General features: G+C 36.4%; 1 protein-coding gene across 1 annotated transcript in view; it reads right to left on the bottom strand.

Annotated features, from left to right (window-relative positions):
• Positions 1 to 278: 278 nt before the first annotated feature.
• The window catches only part of DIS3 (DIS3 exosome endoribonuclease and 3'-5' exoribonuclease), a 28,578-nt gene continuing 5,649 nt past the window's right edge, over positions 279 to 23,207 (bottom strand). The window contains exons 5-21 of the mRNA XM_028106090.2: positions 18,843 to 19,010; positions 17,903 to 18,067; positions 16,660 to 16,773; positions 16,392 to 16,529; positions 15,702 to 15,848; positions 15,049 to 15,165; positions 14,687 to 14,788; positions 13,445 to 13,509; positions 13,273 to 13,357; positions 11,111 to 11,238; positions 8,387 to 8,473; positions 6,431 to 6,587; positions 4,723 to 4,937; positions 4,450 to 4,618; positions 4,158 to 4,316; positions 3,378 to 3,500; positions 279 to 2,726 (exon numbers count right to left, since the gene is read on the bottom strand). Coding sequence (XP_027961891.2) covers positions 2,643 to 2,726; positions 3,378 to 3,500; positions 4,158 to 4,316; positions 4,450 to 4,618; positions 4,723 to 4,937; positions 6,431 to 6,587; positions 8,387 to 8,473; positions 11,111 to 11,238; positions 13,273 to 13,357; positions 13,445 to 13,509; positions 14,687 to 14,788; positions 15,049 to 15,165; positions 15,702 to 15,848; positions 16,392 to 16,529; positions 16,660 to 16,773; positions 17,903 to 18,067; positions 18,843 to 19,010 — 2,223 coding nt within the window. The 3' untranslated portion in view covers positions 279 to 2,642. The remainder of the gene's footprint in view (positions 2,727 to 3,377; positions 3,501 to 4,157; positions 4,317 to 4,449; positions 4,619 to 4,722; positions 4,938 to 6,430; positions 6,588 to 8,386; positions 8,474 to 11,110; positions 11,239 to 13,272; positions 13,358 to 13,444; positions 13,510 to 14,686; positions 14,789 to 15,048; positions 15,166 to 15,701; positions 15,849 to 16,391; positions 16,530 to 16,659; positions 16,774 to 17,902; positions 18,068 to 18,842; positions 19,011 to 23,207) is intronic.

The following is a 23,207-nucleotide window of genomic DNA, read 5'->3' on the forward strand; positions in this document are numbered from 1 at the left end:
AATGGTAACTCTTCTAATTACTACTTTTAAAAATGTAAATACTAGAAAAGTAGTACTCACAGCATCTTAATATCACATATTATTAGTGGGGTAAGCATGGGATGCCCAGGATATATCTCCACCCCTAGGGTAGGGACATCCTTTTCCAGCTCAAATTTGGCTGGGGAGAGGAATAAGCACCTGGGAGAACTAAGAAAACCAGTGGGGACCAGGCGACAGAGTGTCTGTAGGGCTAAATTTAGGCCTTTTATAAAGTTAGGGTTGGGCAGACACAAAACTAGTTTTTTAAAATGTTTATGTTCATGTTGGGAGTGTAAGTGATAAATACATTTTTTAGAAATATTCTTTACCTCTAGAGAATGCATATTCATATTTACAAACCACCTTTTAAAAATTATCTCCTTCAAAAGGGAGGAGTAATTCATATGCAGCCCTAGGAAATAATAACATACTATCATTGTGTCATTTTCTTCCTTTTTTGCACCTTATAACTTTACTGCTAGTCTGTAAAGACCTTTTCTTCCTGTGTACCTGACTCATCATCTCCCCCAGCGCACTAACCATTAAACCTGTTAGTCACTAGGTCCACTGCTAAAGACACTCCATTATGAAGTTGAGTGAGTCCCTAATCACACAGGCTTCAGGATCAATATAAACTTAAATAATTGCTATGCTATAAGAGGAATTCTAGTTCCTAAAGGTAGGAGCTTCCCTGGCTATGTCTTTTTGATAGCACAAGTCAAAAAACAAGAAAGTAGTGATTATAGTTTGGATTCAAATCCATCCTGTCACTTACTACTTGATCTGGGCCATAAAACCTTAATCTTCTCATCTAGTAAATGGGTGGGGGTGGAGAGAGTCTTACCCAACAGGGCTTTTTGAGTGTAATAGTCCATGTACGCTGCTTAGCATAAAAACTGGCATTAGAAGCATTTTAGATTACTGAGGACTGAGGCTCTGGGTAAAAATAAGGATTCTGGTCATCTTGACCTTGCCTGAATTAGACCTTCCTCATAAATGAGAGACAAGAAAACAAACATGGAAAGATAGGTTAGCCACTGCCTTGTTGAACCAAGAAACCTCCCTTTCCTTCTGTTGCCAGTAAACTCTGGGCTGTCAGCAAAGGATTTTTAAATGGCGGGGAGGTAGAAATCAAATGGGTTTTGTGACGCATCAAAGTTCTCAAATCTGAATTGGAATGGAGCCATGCTTGCTTCCATCCCGTCTGTGGCTGCTTTCACGCTGTACAAGGAGAGTTGAGTACTACGGTTGTAACCGAGACTGCTGAGTCTAACATGGCTGGTCCTTCACAGAAAAGGCTTGCTGACGCTTGCTCTGGCGTGGTAGCCCGTTACTTGGTCCCAAGACCACTCAAAGTTATCTTCGTTCAACTGGAACAAGTTCTGCCTCAAGATACGGATGTTTTCCTCAGTAGTAGGAAACTGGAACAATCACTTGATCTCTGAGGGCCTAAATGACTGGACACATGGTCATTATTCCCACTCAGTAGACCTGTTTATTTATTTGCTGGTCCTTTCTCACTGGACTGCAAGCTCCTTCAAGGTAGAGATAGTTTACTTGACTCCGTGATGAGCCTGGTACATTGCAAGTACTTTAGAAAATGAATAAGCAAAGTAAAATGTTGTAACTATCTCAAAATATTCTTAAAAAACAATAATTACTAATCTTTGTGATGAACAAGGCATACCAAATCATAATATTTACTTCAATCTATTCCCTTTAATATGTCCTTACAGAATCCCCCCTTTCCTACAAAACCTGATACATACACAGTTTAAAAGCCGTTCATGACCTACTTTTTATAAATAACATGATGCAGACGTTTAAAAAAGTGCCATCTCTATTTGCTCTTTGAGCCCTAATGCCTTATTTTGGGGGAGATGTGAGCTTAAAGGTCAAGGATGATGATGATCATACTTATTATCTGGTAGTAAAAAAAACTTTATAGTCAGCTCAAATATCCTTCTTGCCTTCCTACAACATTCAATTCCCAAACACAGCTGTTGAAGGACCACTTAATAAAAAATGCAGGAAGCTTTCAACAGGGAACACTTCATACCAATTAGGTAAATTAAAGATGGCAAAGGATTGAATATTCTTTGACAAATCTTGATGTCATTGTCTTGAAATCTATAAACTACTGTATCAAACATGGACAGCTTTCAAGATTTAGAAAAAACACACTGTTCCTGACTTTTAAAAATGTTCTATTTTCCTCCACAGGAAAATGATAGTTTTTTTCTATCAATATTAAATAATCAAATTACTTAAATTAACTGTTCTTTAGTGAGCAGATGAATGCTCCATTTAAACGATCTTTACAGATCCCTGAGGTTGCTATCTTGTCACTATTTCAGTGATGGATATTCAATTGAATTTTTATGCATAATTAGTTCAGTTCAATCTAGAAATGAAGTACCATGATGGGACAGACACAGTCAACAAACAGGTCAATAAAAATGCAAATTTTTAAAACCGTTACAATGTATTTAAAAGTAACAAACTGTATCACACACTTCCTAGGTTTAAAAGCTTCTCTCAAGGTTTTTTGTTTTGGGTTTTTTTTTTTCGTTTTTTTTTTTTAAGGAAACCACTCTTCGAAGTTTTTTTGTTGACTGTAGCTATTTCTCACGTTTCTTCTTCTTTCTCTCTGGTTCATCAATGTCCATGTTTGGATTATCAGCCGAAATGCTTATTCCTGGTATCTAAAGTAATGCAAACAGAAAGATAAGATGAGTAAAAGCATAAAATAAAGAATAAATCTCATCTTCTCCGTCCCCACTGACACTTTCAAGTTTAAAATGATGTCGAGGGAGAGAAGGGGAAAGGAGGTTAGTAAACGTCTTCCACACAAAGTATACATACTTCACACATAAATAGTGGTTCAAAAATGTAAAAGACACAGTCTCGATGGGTGGGAAGCATGTCATTTGGAAAGTGTGGTTTAACCAGAACACGCCCAGTTTATCCTAGCTGAGCCACTGTGACAGTCAGCATCAGGGGCCTCAGTGTGTTGGGGCAGAAGGTTAAGAACTAATATCTTAGGGTGAAACATACTTAATCTTTAAACGTACAGATTTCAAAACTGATAAAAGTGAAAAGGGACCAGGGAGGAGATCTCAGACAGCTCTCTGCCTTTGGTACTGAGGACCTTTTCCAAAAAATCCCAAATGTCTGGGATCCCACAGCCTAGGGAAATTGGTGAGAAAATAGAATTTGCTATGCAAATATCTGGCTCCCACACTACTTACAAGATTTCTCTACTCTTGAACAGAAAAAACTTATATCCTTCTCTTTCACACAATATATACCTTTTTTTAGACCATTACAACATGGACAGTGAAGTTTGGTCTTACCTGTGGTTCTACCAGGGACATTCGGATTTTCTGATGCTGAAGATTGGATGAGTCTAGCATGATTTTCACTTTAACTTTATCAAATATATGAAACACTGTATCCTCTATTTTAAGGGAAGGTATCTAAACAAAACACATTTTACAATTTTAAACTGCTGTCTTGAGGTTTCATATTAAAAGTCTTAAGTTTAAAAAATTATTTCCATATTTAATAAGCATCTAGGTGTGCAGTATTACAAAAACCATTTACCTAGTAACTTCACTAATATATGACCTATTTGTGTGTATACTTCCTCCGTTCAGTAAGATGGTCCCAATATATATGTTCATTAATCTCAAGATTCTCACCCCATTAATTAGCAAATTGTTGGACTACCAGAGGAAAAGGTACTGTGGGCAAAGTTTGCTGTTTTGTACTTCTATTAAAGTTAGGGAAGTAGAGATTGTGTCAGACAAGAAACGCTGGAAAGAGGCTTAAAAAATTCCTCTGAGCTCTAAGCAGCCATTTATTCCTTTACTTTCATGCATCTGTCCAGTTGTGCAAAGCATAATTCAAGTTTTCCTTAGAAGAGGAAACTACATGGTGTAAAACAAATCAAGGACAACATCTGTATGTGGGAAGATACACTGAAGTGAGAAATTATGAACAGAATAAGCTTATTAGTCTGTGCAATTAAGTTCTGTAGGATGCAAAAAATAATTTTATCCTTTCTACGCACCATCAAAGAAAAAGTACCCCTTCCAAAAAAACCCCAAATAAAACCATTAAAAATACTGTACCTCATCATCATAAATAAGCCTTGGCTTTGGTTTGTCCTTTTCTTCAAAAAAGACGGTACCTTCTAAACCATACTTTGGAATTAACACCACAATAGCATTCTTTCTTACAAATAGAATATAGGCTTCTTCACTTACTATTCCTTTGCTTTTGAAAAACAACTGTAAAATAACAGATAGCCTTATCAAGGATTGTCTTAACAATATTTCTGAAATTAACAAAAAGTATTTTGAAATTAAACTGAAAGTGAACAAAACATCATCTCCCCTAACATTACTGACGGAAGGCAAATACCTGGGTATGAAAAGCCACTGATGCACGTTGGGCATACTGAGCCATTTTGTGCCGGAAGTTGAGATTTTTACATAAATCTGCAAGCTTGTGTTTGTCTGTCAACTCTGGATACGTACAGTCGGCCCCAATAGCCACAGCCAACAACCGATGCACGATGATGTCTGCATATCTAGATACATGAAGGACAAATAATCATACTATGTTGGCATTAAAATAGCTTTTTACAATTCAAAATTATTTTCTATCTCCTATCATTTTATAAGGAAAAAATACCTTCTGATGGGTGAAGTAAAATGTGTGTATATGGGCGATGCTAAGCCGTAGTGATGAAAATCATTGTCCATTCCAGAGCAGAAGTACACGGCCTGCATCATACAGCGAGTGGCTAAGATCCTTAAGAGAGTGTTGACATACGGAAAAGTCCGAGAATCTGCCCGGTCCAAAGAGTCAGCCAAGGACTTGGCTGTATCAGTTTTAATTTCCAAATTCTGAGAGTAAAGAAGAAGGAAAGAGCACCCTATTAAACATTTTAAAATCAGTACCATGGTGTCTTCAAAATACAACAAATCAAACAGAACAAATATGGTGTTTTTGACCAGGTAATAAGTATTTACATCTTTTGTCCTTAACCTAGGAGAACTAAAAACAGCTTATAAAAAGTCATGATTGTTTTGTGTAACATCAAAGCTTAATATTTTCTGAATGTGTCTAAAGGTACTGAAGTAACATTCTGAAGAAGTTTCCAAGGGGAAAGGATGGTGGTAGCTGTAGTGCAATTCTCAAAGTCCAATATGTGCTTGCCTGTTCTTTGCTGGGGTACAGAAAAAAAATCAAAGCAGATCTGGGTTCTTTCTAGCATGTGTGGTTTTCCTCTGCAGATATTTTTTTTTTTTTAAAGATTTTATTTATTTATTTGACAGAGAGAGACACAGCTTGAGAGGGAACACAAGCAGGGGGAGTGGGAGAGGGAGAAGCAGGCCTCCCGCTGAGCAGGGAGCCTGATGCGGGGCTCGATCCCAGGACCCTGGGATCACGACCTGAGCCGAAGGCAGACGCTGAACAACTGAGCCACCCAGGCGCCCCTCTCTGCAGGTATTTCTTTACCTTCCATTCAAGGTAGAAGTAAAGGCCAGAGGCAAAATAAAACTCTATTGGTCACTATTGACCAATTGGTTCTATTTTGGGAGATGAGGCAAATATACCTAGATCCTCCTTGCTCTACCCAGATCTTAGGAAGAAATAAGATAGTAGGAGAAAATTCCCCAATTTACAGTGTTAAGCCTTAGAGCAGAGGAGAAGTTGATTCTGTTCTGATGGATAGGGGTAGTAGGCCCACCATAAAGATCTGAAAAATCAGAAACCAACATCATTCTGGTAGAATAATACCCTGAGACCCCACACTACTTCCAGCTCCTCATCTGGACAGGAGAGATGGGACCTGAACGAGTGATCCAAAGAAAACCAATGTAAGCCACAGTCACCACAAGGGTAAGGGTAATTATGCCTAAATGAGGGGGAGGATACGGTAGCCTTCCTATGTTTTTCCTTTTCCCCAATGTATGCAATAAATGGACTTCTTTCTTAGGGACATGATAGAAAGAGGGCTTAACTGAGTTAAAGTTAAATTAAAATATTTCTAAGTCTCTGAAGTTAGGCAGTTCAGAGGACGCATGAAAGAACATGTATAAAGGCAAAGAGGTGTGGAAGAGCTTCATATGTTTAGGATACTGCAAATACCTTAGTGTGGAACTTCTGGTTGTAGCACAGGGTGCTCTCCAAAGACATTAAAGGATTTTATTCAGCAAATGATTTCAATGACTGTATCCAAGTTGATTTTTTTTTCTTAATCAAAAGTACTACTAGCATATTTTTGCATCAAAAAACAACGGAAACTTTCATGCAGATGCAAATATAGATTGTTTAGTACAGTGGACAGATCACAATTCAAATACAGATGATTTTGCAAACTATGCAACCTTACTTTGGATTTAGCTGCCTTAACCAGAATTTCGTAATTTGACGGAGGGGGAGCTGGGTGTTTTCGAAGCAAGGCATGTTCTGAAAATTCTTCATGAATTTTTTTTGCAACAGAGATATTCGCCAGTAACATAAATTCTTCCACCATAGAATTTGTTTCCCTGCCAAGGGAGAAATCATTAAATAATGAAAAAAGATTCTGAGACTCTTATAGATCACATTTATTCCCAGGCTACCTTTGCTACCAACGAAACAATAAAAGTATTTCCTACGTAAACATCTGTATGCGTGTGTGCATGCGTATATTTTTCATAACCTAACACTCTTTCATTTCTCAGCTGCTATGCTGACAATCTCTCACTATGCATCTACTGCATGAGTAAATCTCATGCGGGAGACTTTTAAATTGCATTTAAATAATAGAACCTTTACTAACTCTAATAATATATAAAATCTAAACCAAAAGAATTTTCACCTTCTTTTATTAAATCTAAAGAGATTTTTACTTAACTATAAATCCATAAAAATAAAGTTTACTAATAAGAATGAAAAGCTACTTAGGTCATACAAATTTGGGCTTAAAAAATTAAAATTTTCACCAATAAATCACCAAAATGAAGAAATTATATTTGCAATAGCTATTCTAGGTATTTATTATTGGCCTGGCATTGCACTATGCCGTAAAATATTGATCTGTATCCATATAGAGAAAGATGTATGTTAGTCCTGTTTTGCAGATGAGAAAACTAAGAATGTGTAACATTATTCTCTTGCTCAAAGTTGGAGTTAGTAGTAACAAGACCCAAGCCCACATAATTGACTTCAAAACTCTTAACCAATTTGATACTGCTCTTTATTCTCTATAGTCTATGTCTATTTAAAACTTAGGTTAGTCAATGATCTGTATTCTGTTGTAAATTGTACTTTCTTTTTCCCAAGTCACTGAATGGGCATTATATTAATCTTTAATTTAAGTTTCATTCATCTTATAAACTTCTTGACTAGATTCCTAAAGTACATTAATTTTTTAAATATTAGGAAGACCTCCAATCATACCTTTAAGACTAAAGACAATCTTAGAAATGTGTTGTCTTCTTCTTGGTAAGAAGGGGCGATGTTCTACTTTGACAAAGTCAGATTCGACATTTTCCTCAAAAAACCTCTTCGTATTAGGCTCACTGTTCACATTAACATTATTTTTATTTATATAAAAGTTCTCCCAAAAGTATTTTTTAATTTTAGCTCTAATAGCTCTATTATAAAGCACACACTGGTCCTAAGAAATTTGAGTATATTCTCATTTTTAACTCTTGGTCATCTACTAAGAAAAGTGTAAATGCACATTCATTTTAGAATTACCTTATAAAAGGCATGGAAAAGAGGCCTAACTGATTTAACCAAAAACAGCCCTGCTTCCTAAATCTCAACCAAATCAATACAATGGTACAACAATAACTCATCTGAGCACTCTTCACAACACCCAGTGACGTAGGTACCATTATCAGTCCTATTTTACAAACAAACAAACTGAGGTGTAAAAAAGTCAAATTACTTGTCTGGAGTTATTGGAAATGGGATCCAAACCAAGGCAGTCTGGCTTTAAAGCACAAGGTCTTGTACATATTTGTACACTACGCTCTTCTATATTAAATACTTAAGAAATTAACCAGGGCAATCTCTTATTTACCACAACTATTACTAGTCAAGTTCTAATACACCACACATCAAGACCAATTCAAATTGGAAATTATAATACTTCTCAGTTTTATATAAGAAAAACTAAAAAACAAAATCACATTTACTTCTCTCTGTATATCCTAACTCAAAAAGATCTACAGACACCATAACCCTATTAGAAATAGGTATTTGGGGTACAAATATGTTTTGTTTATTAATATATATACTGAATATTACATTTAAAATAAAAATCCTATCTACAGCCCAGCAAAAATTTACATACCTAAGTTCTTTGGTCTGCAGATCTATAGGATCATGAGTTTCACTGTCCATGTGGAATCGAACTTCTGGAGAAGAAAGAGTCAAAGCCCTAAATAAAAATTAAAGATGTAAATTTAGTGAAGTGAGCGAATAACAGATATCATTCTGGAAGTGATGCTTTTAAAAGAAAAAATGATGATAGCAAGTGAGTAATAGTTTTTCTTCTGAAGGCTTTAAGACCATCTGCTAAGTTTTATGTTCCATTTTCATTGACAGCTTTGCATCTTACACATCTAAAATGCATTTAAAAAGAGAGGACAACAGGGGCACCTGGGTGGCTCAGTCAATTAAGTGTCTGCCTTCAGCTCAGGTCATGATCCCACGGTCCTGGGATCGAGCCTTGCGTCAGGCTCCCTGTTTAGCGGGGACCATGCTTCTCCTTCTCCCTCTGCCTCTCCCCTCCGCTCGTGCTCTCTCTCTCTCAAATAAATAAAATCTTTAAAAAAAAGAAAAGGGGGGGGACAACAGGTGTTAACACAACAAAATATGAGTCCTTGTACTTCTGAGAATTTGAGTATGCTCTGTACCCAAACTGAGTTTTTACTGAACTACATGGGTTTGTAATCACTTTTATAAATAAAGAAGGTAACTTGGCAGAGTTTTACTTATTACAGAAAACAATGTATTGGGGTGAGGGATGATGGAGAGAGAGGCAAAAGGGAAGCTGCCACACGTAGGTAAGTAGCATCAGAAGATCCACAGTTCAAAAGTACGTCCACATTCGCTGAGCCAGCAAAGAGACTGATAAACTACTACCCTGGTATGTACACACAATGAGGCTACTGATATGGAGTGCTACGTGTCAGATAACATACTAGACTACGTGCTTTACAGGAATGGTTCACTTAATGAGTTCCCAAGTTCTCCTGTGAAAAGTAAATTCCAACAAGGCAAGTCTGAGGTTTCTTCACACCTCCATGCTATTTTCATCAGGTTAGCTTCAAACCAACTTAAAGAATTTTAATGAAGTTGGGTAACCCTAAACAATCATGGAGAAGGGGGGAAAGTGGAGAAAAAAAAGATGAGATGGTGCAAGCTAATTCTTCACCTTTTCCCTCAATTCTTCAGCTCTATTAGAACTACCAAAGGAATACTAGACAGAGAATCTTGACAAATATTCCTTTCTTGCCATGCAGTCTTTACAAGATTCTACACTAGATTTAGTCTGTTTATCAATACATCTGACCTAAAAAGCAAGGTATAGTAATCACATTTTGATTTTTTTCTTCATAAAACACTTAAAATGTTACGTCTATCCATGACCTAACATTTATCCTTTAAGATAGACATAAAATAAATGTAAAACAGAACATATCCTTTAAGAAAGTAAAAAATACCAATTTTCTTACTGATTGTTTTCTCAAATTTCACCTACGGCTGAGAAGACTCAATGACCTGTCTTTACCAGTACACGACTATCTAGTTACAAAATTAAAAGTAGAGACAGTTTTTGAAGTTAAAAATTATCTTTCCCTTACTAATCAGGAGAGGCTAGTTACTAATGCAAATTTCTCTTACCATTTAAAACTACCAAAATAAAAATGTTTTCAATTTGCATTTTATTCATTTTGTTTTTAAAACAAACTTTCTAAAAATATCTTCCACAAACTTTCTTCTGATGTCTTGCATACTGTAAACCTTTGATGAACAAACACTTGCTGAAAAATGTTTTGTGTCCTTTTTAGTTTCTTTGGGTTTAACGCATCCAAATTATCCTTACACAGCTGCAAGTTTTATATTTAGGATCACATTGAATATTCCCAGAAAACTGACCTGTGGGTAGAGATAAAGATGGCTCAGCGTAACTACCTGGAAGAACGCGGTCCAGTGGAACTTTCTGCAGTGATGGAAATGTTCTCTATCTCTACACTGTCCGATATGGTAGTCACTAGCCGCAAGTGGCTACTGAGCATTTGAAATGTGGCTAGTGTGACTCAGGAACTAAATTCTTTATTTTCTTTCATTTTAATGAATTTTAATTTAAATAGACAATAGGCACATCTTCTCAAAGAGCACAGATCTAGAGTTTGTACTCCCCAACAAAAGCACTTTTAGTAACCACCTGTGACCCTACCCTGGATGGACATGGGAACCCAAGACCAACATCTGAAAGGTTCATGTACTTGCTTTGCTCTGATAGTTGACGATGTCTTTTAAAAATCCAAATTTCTTTTAACTACTTTACTTCAACAAGTTTGGGGACTTGGATATTCCTTATCTTCTACTATTGTAGCCAGGCAAACCCCATGATATCATAGCTAAAAGACACCCGTCGCTACTAGCTGTCAGATATCAGACCTTTGGGAGGACTGCTTCTGTGTAACTTTGAATCATTTAAAAAATGAAGGTGTCTAAAATCGCTTCAAACTCTCAAGTGGAAGAAGAAGTTCATCTACATTTATTAAATGTCTGAAAACCAATGTTCAATATTCTAACTAAAATTAGAAACAATCCATAGAAGTCTTAAGGAGCTCTTGCCTCCCTTGAAATTTTCTCTAAGATCTTTAACTCCTTAGCATAATAAATTACATAGACAGAGCTAGAAGAAAAAGAATGTCTCTGCCTGCCTTTCTATTCAGCTCATTAAATAATCTGTCATTGTCCAGGATAAAACACTTTGAAGAGTTCACAGGTTATCTTATTACCACAATAAAGACACTTCTTAATAAATATTTTTGAAATATACCCTTTTTCGATTCTTCTTTCTTTCAAAATTTTAGCTAGTTTATTTAGTCCACGGAGACTAGTGGTAATATCATCATTCATGGCTGCAGAATCAATTCTCATCTGAGCTTCAGCATATGTAAGGGAAGCCTAAAAGGAAAACCGTATGTTAATATAATTCTTATAAAAACTGGTTTATAGGACACCTGGGTGGCTCAGTCGGTTAAGTGGCCCACTCTTGATTTTGGCTCAGGTCATTATCTTAGGGTTGTAAGCTCAAGCCCTACATGGGACTCCATGCTAGGTGTGAAGCCTACCTAAGATTCTCTCTTTCCTTCTCTCTTTGCCCCTCCCTGCCCCCCACTCTTGCACTCTTTAAAAAAAATTTAAAATTTAAAAAAATTCTAAAAAAAAGTAAAAAAAAACTGGTTTAGTGTAATTTCATATTTGCACTACATAAAATCTATGATTTCGGAAAACCTAAAATCATTAAGAAGAGAGAGTGTCCTAGCTATAATATTTATACTGCAGACCTATGGTTTTTGGTTCATTAATTTGTATCTGATGCATTACACAACATAAGCAAACTTACGTTAAAACAAAACAAAATGGGGGTGCCTGGATGGCTCAGTCTGTTGGGCATCTAACTCTTGGTTTGGCCTCAGATTATGATCTCAGGGTCATGGGATCTGGCTCTGCACTCAGCAGGGAGTCTGCTTGGGATTCTCTCTCTCCGTCTCCCTCTGCTTCTACTCCCAACCCCACACTCTCCCTCTAAAAATAAATTAATCTTTTAAAACAAACAAAATGGTAGCATTTGTTGGTGAACAAATTGCTTAAACTTTACTTTCATAGTTAACAAATACTTAGGTAACACTAAAATAAAAAGGAAAGTTATATTATTCTCTGACAATGACTGTAAAGTGAAATCCTCTCCAGATGATCATTACTTCCTTACTCAATGGCAAATAATTAAGAATACTCTAATAGCCTAGACATCATGTTTTACCGAAAAATCTATGAAATATCCCAAATTAAGTATCTAAAAATGAGACCAATCACAGTAAAAAAGATCCCAAGTAATTTCCAATTATAATCCAAATATACAAATAGTGCTTCTGTTTCTATTTCATACCTTATGGAAAACTACCATTTTTTAGCTTATCAAAAAAAAAAAGTAGGGGCACCTATGTGGTACAGCTGGTTAAGCATCAGGTTTCGGCTCAGGTCGTGATCTCCAGGTTGTGAGCTCAAGCCCCACGTCCAACTCCGTGCTCAGCACCGAGTCTGCTTGAGACTCTCTCTCCCTCTGCCCTCCCCCTTGCACTCTCTATCTGAAATAAATCAATAAATCTTAAAAAAAAAAAAAAAAGTAGCTTCCCAAGTAAAAATCAGGAATAGCATAAGAGGGTTAGATGATGCAGGAGGCCAGGTCAGATTCTTAGGAGAGCAAAGTTATCTACTAGGGACTAAGAGGTCCCCTTCTAAAAATGTTTTCTGTTGTATGTGCACTGAACTTTTTTTCATATAACTTTGTTACACTGACCAAGTCTGGGAGAAAAATAAACTTATCATTTTTAAAAATACAAATCGAGGAAGGCTTAAATCATTCATACATCACTATCTGTCAGTCCAACACTGCTTTCCTTTCCAACCACTAGTTCATCCAAAACTGTTGAAAGCAACTAGATGATGGCAAACCTCTGAGAAAGACCAAAGGCAAAGTGAGAACATAACGGAATCTGGGAAGATTCCGTTAAGAGAAGGATGAGAATGTTAGCCTGGTTCCATTCTCTCTGACCTGAGACCTCAGGCTAGTTTTGTTGAAATCCAAGGAAAATTTATGACATCATTTCCCTGAAAATTTGTGAGTATCACAAGATGGTATACATGCCAACTTTGAAAATTCTGACCAGTTTATACATTGGAATAATTTCAAATAGTAGTGTCCCTGAATTAGGGCAAAAAGTCATCTATTTAGTCTTTCCAAGTATCCAGGCTTTGTGAGTTTCTGAATACAAGGCAACTGTATCAAAAATTAAGCAGATAACTGGAAAAAACTAGATCTTGCTAAAACATTTGGGAAAAATTTAATTTAGTAAACCTAACTTTTTCAAAACCATCTAGTAACACTGTTAAAAGTACAAAAGATCTTAAACATTTAGTATTAACCATGAAACCAACCTTTGAATTAATGGCACTTTTGGTAAACCTCACTTTTAAGATTTCAGCATTGTGATTCATTTCCCAAATACATGAAAATGCCAACCTATGGGGGAAAGTAGACAGTGTTTGTTAATGGGAGTCCGTTAAAATAGTAGATACTATGTTCTTAGGAAAAAACATGCATAAATACCTGTCAACATTACATCTTAATGAACATAAATTAGAGCTAAGCAACTCTGGAACCATGTCAATCCTCTGGAACAGAAAAAAATAGAGTGGCAGATTACTTAACCATATCCATACATTTATTTGATGTTTCGTTCTCAGTAGCATTAATTTAACAAGGGGGAAAAAGGTCTTTGTGAACAGAACTGAGAAAATAAGAAACAAGTCTATTTCTAGAAAAGTATTTCCACACAACTGTTACAAACAGGACACAACGAGAGGAAACCGGACTTCATGTCAGTGAATCTAAGTGTGCGTTCTCTCCACAGCCACCAAGCTGTCCTCCAAGTCTGCAATCTCTGCCCTATATAATAAGTTTGTACTAGATAACAGACATAAGCTTTAACAGTTCTATGACTGGATCCTTCTCTAATGCCTAACGCAAACTACATGGTGTTTTAAACATACTGAAAAAGAGAGCCACAAAACTTTTACAGAAAAAAGCTACATGGAAGAACACTGACAGTGTAGACTAAGTTTAACATTCCCTCCTATTCTCACAACTTTTCTCTGTAAGTTAATGGAAGATTACTTTAAAAAGAAATGGTAAATGATGACAAAACACTCTCATGACTAAACCTTTGAAGCAACAGTAAATACCCTAGTTACCCAGAGCTAGGAAGTTAAATGCTACACAACAATTTATATCAACCAAGTCTACTTGTTATTTGGGCCACTTAATAACCAAACACACTGCATTATTTTCACTGATTTATGACCACCTTCTTCTATGTTGGTCTTTTATTGCTAATTCATGTACTATTCCAGACTATTCAAGAATGCAAAAGTGCCCATGGTTTTTACAATCTAAGAATGCAAAATTCACATAACAGTTATTCCTCATATTTCACCTCAATACTGAGGCTGGAAACACCTTTCGCAGGAAAACACCTCAGACGATTTTATTATTAAAAATAAAATGGACGGAGCGCCTGGGTGGCTCAGATGGTTAAGCGTCTGCCTTTGGCTCAGGTCATAATCCCAGGGTCCTGGGATTGAGCCCTGCATTGGGCTCCCTGCTTGGCAGCGAGCCTGCTTCTCCCTCTAGTTCTACGGTTACCCTGCTTGTGCTCTCTTGCTCTCTCTGTCAAATAAATAAATAAAATCTTTAAAATAAATAAATAAATAAATAAATAAATAAATAAAATGGATGAGGGAAAAGTTACAAGCATGTGTCAAAATTCCATTTTAAATTTGACCCATGTACCTTTTCACAAAGATACACAGTTGTTCCCCTTCTGGCTGACTCTTGATCCAAAGCATTTCCTGGCCTAATAAAATGGCTAACATCTGCAATGTGAACACCAACCTGAAAAAGATAAAAATAAGAGGATGTCAACATGTTTAACTGGGTAAAGGTACTAATGGAGTTCTAATGAGAAGAAACGGAGCAAAACTGAAAAAGGATGGCCACATTTCCCATTTCAATTTCTGACACACGCCCATTAGTCTCTGTAGTTGCAAGTGGCTAGGCATGAATAATTCACAAATTCTATAATGGGTCCAAAGAAAATAAACTCAAAAGCAGAACTATATATTTGGACACGAACATCACTACAACAAGGATACCTCCACATTTCCACTTTCCAGTTCTCTGTAGTGTAGAGCGTCATCTATGTCAGTACATCCCGGAGGGTCCACACTACAAACACACAGATGTCTCAGGTCTTCTCGGTTTTTCATATCCTAGAAAATGCCACATTGTTAAGAAATAAAAAACTATTTTGGTAGTACAAATGAAACACAGCCCTTAGGAAATCAACAATTTCTCTCTATATATTTTAAAAGGAACTTTGTTTTATTTGTTAATAATAACCACACATTATGATTTGTAACTTGTGGTTTCTTCACCTTTGAATAATTTGACGTAAGCTAGTGTTGATTCCCCAGAAAAATGCATCTTTCAGTAAAATAAATGATTTTTGTAATACCTAAGAGTTCTGTACCTAACTTAAATGCAGGGGAGGAGAGGACTATGGTTTCTGCTTATCTAATTAATTATTTGTAGGCTCCATGCCCAGTGTCAAGCCCAACCTGGAGCCCAGTGTGGGGCTTGAACTCAACCCTGAGATCAAGACCTGAGCTGAGTTCAAGAGTTGGATGCTGCTTAACTAAGTGAGCCACCCAGGCGCCCCAGTTTCTACATACTTAAAAACACATACAGAAACCAAGTTAGCTCAGATATAGTAATTTATAACGTGACTACATTCTTTTCAATGTACCTTTTCAGTAATGCTCCAGGGCATCTTTGGAAGAAAGCTAAGAACAGCCTGTGAAAAAGGCTGATGGGGAACGTCATGCTCAAGCAACAAAACTTCTGTTTCAGTCTCTTTATCTCCAACGTCACCTAAGTTTTTTACAAAGTGTCCCTAAAACCAAAAGGTATTATTAGAAAGGTGAATTTTACAGCTTTTTGTTTGGTACATGTTATTATGACATTAAATTTTTAGACATTTATATATCACTTTGGTATTTCTAAATGTTTCCAAAACTTCTTAAAAATGAGTCCATAAAGCTCAAGTGATTTATGATGGAGATTTCCTGAGAGCTCAGTTCTTACATAGCGAAGTGTTGTCTATTTCCTATGACCTTTTAACTTTAAAATGTTACTTCAAATATAGTGGCTTCAGAATTAGTAGAATCTGCTTGGGTTTCAAACACTATTTTTGTAACCACTATCAAGAGTTATTTGTTAGGAAACTTGAGTAAAAATAATCAAATGATTTCCACTGGAATTTCATAAGATTAATTTTCAAATAAGATGTACTACTTATCAGGTAAGTTTGTGAAATATTCCTATACTTCAGTACAAATTTTATTACAAAAGCAGATTTTATTTTCACTAAAAGAAGCAATTTTATATCCAATTCTTAATTTGATATTCTAAAAAAATATAAATCATTCAAACTTACATTTGGATATCTGGAATTTCTGGGCCAACCATCAATAGCAACAATAATCCTCCGTCCTTCTAATGCAGAAGCCTGTCTGGTTTCTATTCGAATTCTAGGGATTCTCCTATCAGCAGGGGTAAAGAGATGTCTTCTTGACTAAAGAAAATTAGGAGAGAAGATTTTACACACAGACACACAAATCTGAGGTTGGGGGCATGAGGAGGGCTCTAAGTTCTATTTAATGGGTATCATTTTTTATTTACACAGCAACACACTCTCTACTCACCTCTTTAATATCAGACTTGGAAAGCATGCCACAATATGGTCTCCAATTTCTTTTTATTATTCCTACAACTCTACCTGTGGGCTTTAACATCTTTTCATTTATAGCAGTCTTAAGCTGAGATTTAAAAAGAAAAAGAAAAATCTTCAGTTATTTTTCCTCTAGGTATAATGAGACAATTTCTCTTTAAAATCAGAATATGAATATGGATACTAATACTTCCACGCAGTAAATTATGACATAGTTACAGAATCCTGATGCTTTCAAAATTCTACATCATAATATGCCAAACCAAGCCATGGAAATAGTTCCATTATAATAATACACTACAAAAACAGATAATCAAAAAACAAAGGAAAAGTATAACTGAATAAATATGTCAGAACGCAACTGTTCAGTTTAAATATGAGAATTTACACACACACACACATCTAGGAATTAGTAGACTAGGATTTTAGTAGTAGTTTGCCTTCAATATCATGTGGCATTTATTAATTCATTAGAAATACTTCTATCTTTAAAAGTTCTTCCTTATCCAAAACAAAAACCCAAATAAAAAGAGTATTTATTAGAAATAGCTGAAGGACTTTATGGTATTTCATTTCAACACTCTCCTATGGCTTAGACTCTACAAGGATAATACTATAGTAAGACTCCAGAGCACAATGAACAGAATTCTTATAAATAGGAGAACTACTAATGTTTGAATTCCAACTATTTGTATTGTTCTTATAATCCTAAAATTTAGAAATAAATGGGTCATGGCAGGTAGACTTTAGATCTTAAGAAACGACTGAAGGCATTCTCTTCATAATAAATATGGTAACAGAGAATTGACCCTTATGTAAGGGCCCCAAAGTACATCTACTATGCTGATGGAATTTTAACATTACATAAAAATAATACATAAAATTTCCAATTTGTATTTACCTAACCTCACTAATTCAGACAAACCTAATTCAGACAGATCATGTACCTGAACGTCAGAATTCAAGTTTCATACTCAAGTTACAGTCTTTCTATATTTAAACCTGTTTATTGAGCAAAGTTATAATTTAAAAGAAGACTTTAAATATTTGAGGGAAAATAATCAACTATGTGTATGAAATGTATTAAACCCAGAGAACTATAATCTCATTCAGTAAGTCTGAAAGCAGGGAAATTTGTTTAATTTGCTCTAAAGCTAAAACACTAATGAATTCTACAAAGCTACACAGACAAAAGATAAACCTGTTTGGTTTCATACAATGTGTTCTCTCTCCTCTTCTTTTTCCACATCATCTTCATTTTGACCTTCATCGTGTAAAACCACAGAAGATGGTGCCACCCACTGATTCTTGGGAAGAAGTTCTATAGCCACAATATCTTCATGAACAGCTCGGTTTAAATTTTTAAGTCCCTGTAAGATTATCTGTGTAAAACAGCAAATGGCACATGCTCAGATATTTTTAATGGCAATATAATAAGGGGAAGATTACCTAACAGAAGGAAAGATATATTCTGAGTGTGTCTATGTATCTCTATTTCTCCTTTATATTTTTTCTTCTTCTATAGTGTCCCTTTACCCCATCCTCTTAATTTCTCAATATCAAGTAGAGAAAATATGTCAGAAAATATGGGTTGTATTCATGGCTCCACCGTAACTCTTACATTAGCACCAAAAAGACTTTGGGAAAACTTCTCTCTAAATCTCAGGGTCCTAATTGGGTAGAATGAAAAAGAGTACCCACTTTCATAGGCACAGGTGAAGATTAAATGGAATGCAGCATTCAAAGCAGATAGAAGAGTATCTGGCAAATAGTGAGCACCCAAAAATGATTCCTATTTGCTTTAAAGTGTGTGAAGCCCAGTGGAGCACTTATATGTTATGTAAATAGCACTTTCCATAACTAGCTATAATATAGAAAATAGAGGCATCCTATGATTTTGTTTGATTAGATTTTTATTTTCTTAAAAGTGGGGTAAATAAAAAGTTCTTTTCTTCCATAAGCAGCTCTCTAAGAAAGTGATTCATTCTATTATCTATGACCTCTCACATAACTGCCTTTAAGCTGATAAAGTAGAAGGGTAGAGTAAGTTTAAATTCTCCTACAAAATTTTAAACACTTATGAAAGAAAATCATGAACAGAAACTCATGAATAGAAAGCGTTTCACTGTATATGGAATTTATGAACACAACACTTGCCTCTTTATCTTCTTCAGGGTCTCCATGAACCCATACTGTAGCTTCTAAGTAATTTTCCCTGCTTGCTCTAAATGTTCCTTGAAGGTATGTACCAGATTTTATGCCTTGTTGTAGCTTACTTAAAGGGAGATGCTCTGAAAATATTATTCTTCCACTTTCTATTTCATTCTGTGAAATGAGCAAACCACAAGATGTAGTTAGTATGTAAATCTTCCTTACACTCAGTAGACAACTATTATTATCACTATCAGGTATTTAAAAAAAAAAAATCCACAGAGCACCTGGTTTAACTGTTCAACTCTTGATTTCGGCTCAGGTCATGATCTCAGGGTCCCGGGATCACGCCCCACATTCGGCTCTGCACTCAGCAGGGAGTCTGCTTGAGATTCTCCCACTCCCTCTCCATCTGTCCCTCCCCACCCCTGCACACACATGCTCTCTCTCAAATAAATAAATTAAAAAAAAAAAAAACAAAAGACAAATCATCGTACGATTGCACTCATGTGGAATTTAAGAAACCAAACAGATGAACATATGGGAAGGGAAGGAAAAATAAAGTAAGATAAAAACAGAGAGAGAGAGAGAGAGAGAGAGACAAACCGTAAGAGACTCTTCAGTACAGGAAATGAACTGGGGGTTGCTGAAGGGGAGGTGGGTAAGGGGATGAGGTAATTGGGTGATGGGCATTAAGTAGGACACTTGAAGTAATGAGCACTGGGTGCTGTATGCAACTGATGAATCACTAAATTCTACCTCTGAAACTAACAATACAGTATACGTTAATTAAATTGAATTTAAATAAAAAATTTTTTGAAAAACCATCCATGTATGGTACATACAACTCTGTGAGTTTGAGAATATGGCACAGTAGGAAAAAACGCTTTCTATTCTTAGGGCAACTTACATAAATATTTCAATTTCAGTACATTTCGGCATTTAGCCACAGATACGTCACTAATAAACGCTGCACAACCCCTCTTCCCACCCCAGGCCTCCCAGAATGAAGGTGTGTGGTTAAGGAGGTCAGTTAAACAGATGGGTAGGTAAGTAAAGGGTATACTGAAGCTTCAATTCCATGAGTAGAGTGTGGCTACAGAAAGTACAAGAAAAGCTATTTTTATTTTGGATATATTACACAGTTAAGAATAGAAGATAGAAGTAAGCTAGGGACTACCTCAGGTCTACCACACCTGCCAGGATTTTTAGAGGCCTCAACATCCAAAATCCTTACTGCTTTGGCTCCTTTAATTGCCTGCCTTTTTCATTTCCCACCATCTTCTACCTTCCAGGGAGATTACTTTAGTCCTTTTTTTCCTTAACTCTCCCATTTCCCTCTCCCTGCCTCACATGAGGGACTGCAATCTCCATACTGAGACTCAAAAGCAGTCACTTGGAGACCTACTTCATCTTCCTGCCACTGAATCTGCCCACCCACCTGCATCTCTATCAAAACCTCAGCCTTCTTTCCTGCAACAATGAATAGAACGTTTCTTTTCTTTCAGCTGGGCACTACCTACCTACCATCTCCTCTCCTCCATTCAAGAACTTTGTCCTGTAATGATCTTCTCTCTCTCTCTAGAGTCAAATTTCCCCCCACCCCACACCACTTATTACAACATTCACACCATCATATAAATTTGCAATAACATGACCTATTAAAATAAATAAATATAGTTAATTAATTTTGGGTCTCCTGGCCTGATCCTCTGTTCCGCTTCACACCAACATGCCACAAAAATATTGTCTATAATTGCTGTGTGTCTATGTGTTCACCCGCACTCTTTCTGGAATGCACAATAAGCAAGTTTCATTGTCAGTCATCAAAGCTATTGTTATTGAAGCCACTAATAACATATTATCTCAGCAACTTCACTGCACCATTCTCGGTCTTATCAAGATTTTTTAAAATGACCTTTCCTTCCCTGAGACACTTTCGCATCCAAATCATCATTCCTTGGGTTTCTGTCCTACTTCACTGGCAGCTCCTCCTTTAGGTTCCTCTGCCCATTCTCCTTTTCCTGATCTTTAAATGTTGCAGTGTCCCAAGACTTGGTTATAGGCCCTTTTCTTTACCTATGTTTACTCTTGTGTCATTTCCTCCCACTTAAAACAACAACAAAACCTCTTGATCTCTCTTGCTTTCCAACAATCACCTCATTTCTCTCTTTTTCCCACCCCAGCGTTTGAAGTGTTACCATGCTGTAAATTTTCTCTTCCCATTTTTTTCATCTATTCTATTCAGACTTTTGCCTCCCTACCATCAAAACTACTCTGGATAGTACCCACCCCCTGCAAATGTCATAATGCTAAATCCAACCATCAGTTCCCCTCATTACTTTTGACTTAGCAACATTTGACCCAGATGATCACCCCTTCCTCTTCGAAACATTTTCTGTACTTGGCTTCCAAGAACTTCACACCTGTTTTTCCTTTTAGATCGCATTTGCTGGTTCCCCTCATGCTTCTGACTTCTCCTGAAGTACCCACGGGCTGAGCCCTCAGACCTCTTCTCTTTTCTATCTATATCCATTTCCCTACATCAGGGTTAGGCAAACTAAGGTCCACACACCAAGTCCAACCTGCTGCCTGTATTTGGTAAGTTAAGTTTTACATTCCATTCTCCTTCACTTATCTATTGTTGGTGATTGCTTTCATGCTACAATAGCAGGGATGAGTACTTGTAATAGAGACCATATAGCCTGCAAAGCTAAAAAAAAAAAAAAGTTTACAATCTGATTCCTTACCAAAAAAAAAAAAAAAGTTTGCCTAGGAGAAAATATTTGCAAATCACTTATCTGATAAGGAACTTGTATCCAGAATACAAAAAGAACTCTTATAACTCAATAATAAAAAGACAACCCAATTAAAAACCAAAGGATTTGAAGAGACGTATGCACACATACGCATAAGTTAAAATACACATCTATATATTACATATAACATACACATGGCCAATAAGCTCATGAAAAAATGCTCAATACCATTAGCCATTAGGGAAATGCAAATCAAATCCAAACAACATTGAGATATCACCTGACACTCATTAAAATGATTACAATGAAAAAGACAGACAACATGCATTGGTGAGAAACTGGAACTCTCATACATTGGTGAGGAACTGGGACCCTCATACCTTGCTGGGGGGAATGAAAACTGCTGCACACACTTTGGGAAATAGTTTGGCAGTTCCTCAAAAAGTTAAATTTAAAATTACCGTATGATGGAGCAAGTGCTCTCGCACATACCTAAGTATGTATCAAAGAGAAACAAAAACAGTCAAAAAAGACCACATAGTACATTATCACACTTATATGAAATGTGCAGAATAGGCAAGTTTACAAAGATAGATCAGTAGTTGCTTGGGGCTAAAGCAAGGGCATTTCAGGGACAGATTGGGATTGAATGGTAATGGATATGGATTTATTTTGAAAGGGAAGAAAATGTTCTAAAATTAGATTGTGGTGATGACTGCATTATTCTGTGATTATACAAAAAATTGTACATTTCAAATAGGTGGGTTGTATGGTATGTGAATTATACTTCAATAAACCTCTTTTTTTAAAAAAGTCTGCCAATCCCTACCTATATGTTGATGAGATCCAAATTTTTATCTCTAATATATCTATATCTCTAGTCCTAAACTCCCTCATGAGCTACAGATTTGCATATCCAACTACTCATACCATAAAGCCACCGAGAGCTCTAACAGTTACCTCAAACTTAAATGTCTAAAATCATACTTTTGATTTTCCACTCAATCCTGCTCCCTGCCTTCATCCTATGTAAATGAAGCAATGCTACTCATATGGTTGCTCAGGCAAAACACCTAAGGTCATCCATATTCCTCACAGCCCCATCCATCTAACACCAAGCCCTAAAACATCAATGTACAAAATAATACCAATATCTAACTACTTCCCACTACCTTAACTGCTCCTACGATGGTCCACTTTTCTGTCTTGTCTCCCATGGAGCTCTATAAAATATCCTCCTAACTGGAGGACCCTGCTTCTAATCTATTCTCTTAGAGCAGCCAATGGATCTTATTCTCCCACTCAACATCTGCCCAGCACTCATGGACTAAAATCCAATTTTTTCACCATGACTCATTATATCCTACACGATCTGGTCCCTGACTATATTTCTGACTTCCTGTGTAACATCTTCTCCCTTGCTTACGCCATCCCAGGCACTCTTCCAGCTATTCCATGATCTTGCCAACTTATTCTATTTTTTGTTTGTTTGTTTGTTTGTTTTTTTAAGATTTTATTTATTTGACAGAGAGAGACACAGCGAGAGAGGGAACACAAGCAGGGGGAGTGGGAGAGGGAGAAGCAGGCTCCCCGCAGAGCAGGGAGCCTGATG

Source organism: Eumetopias jubatus, unplaced genomic scaffold (assembly GCF_037043125.1).
Source record: "Eumetopias jubatus isolate StellerSeaLion01/CBP00866 unplaced genomic scaffold, mEumJub1_p1.0 scaffold_3, whole genome shotgun sequence".
In the NCBI taxonomy this organism is placed as follows: domain Eukaryota; kingdom Metazoa; phylum Chordata; class Mammalia; order Carnivora; family Otariidae; genus Eumetopias; species Eumetopias jubatus.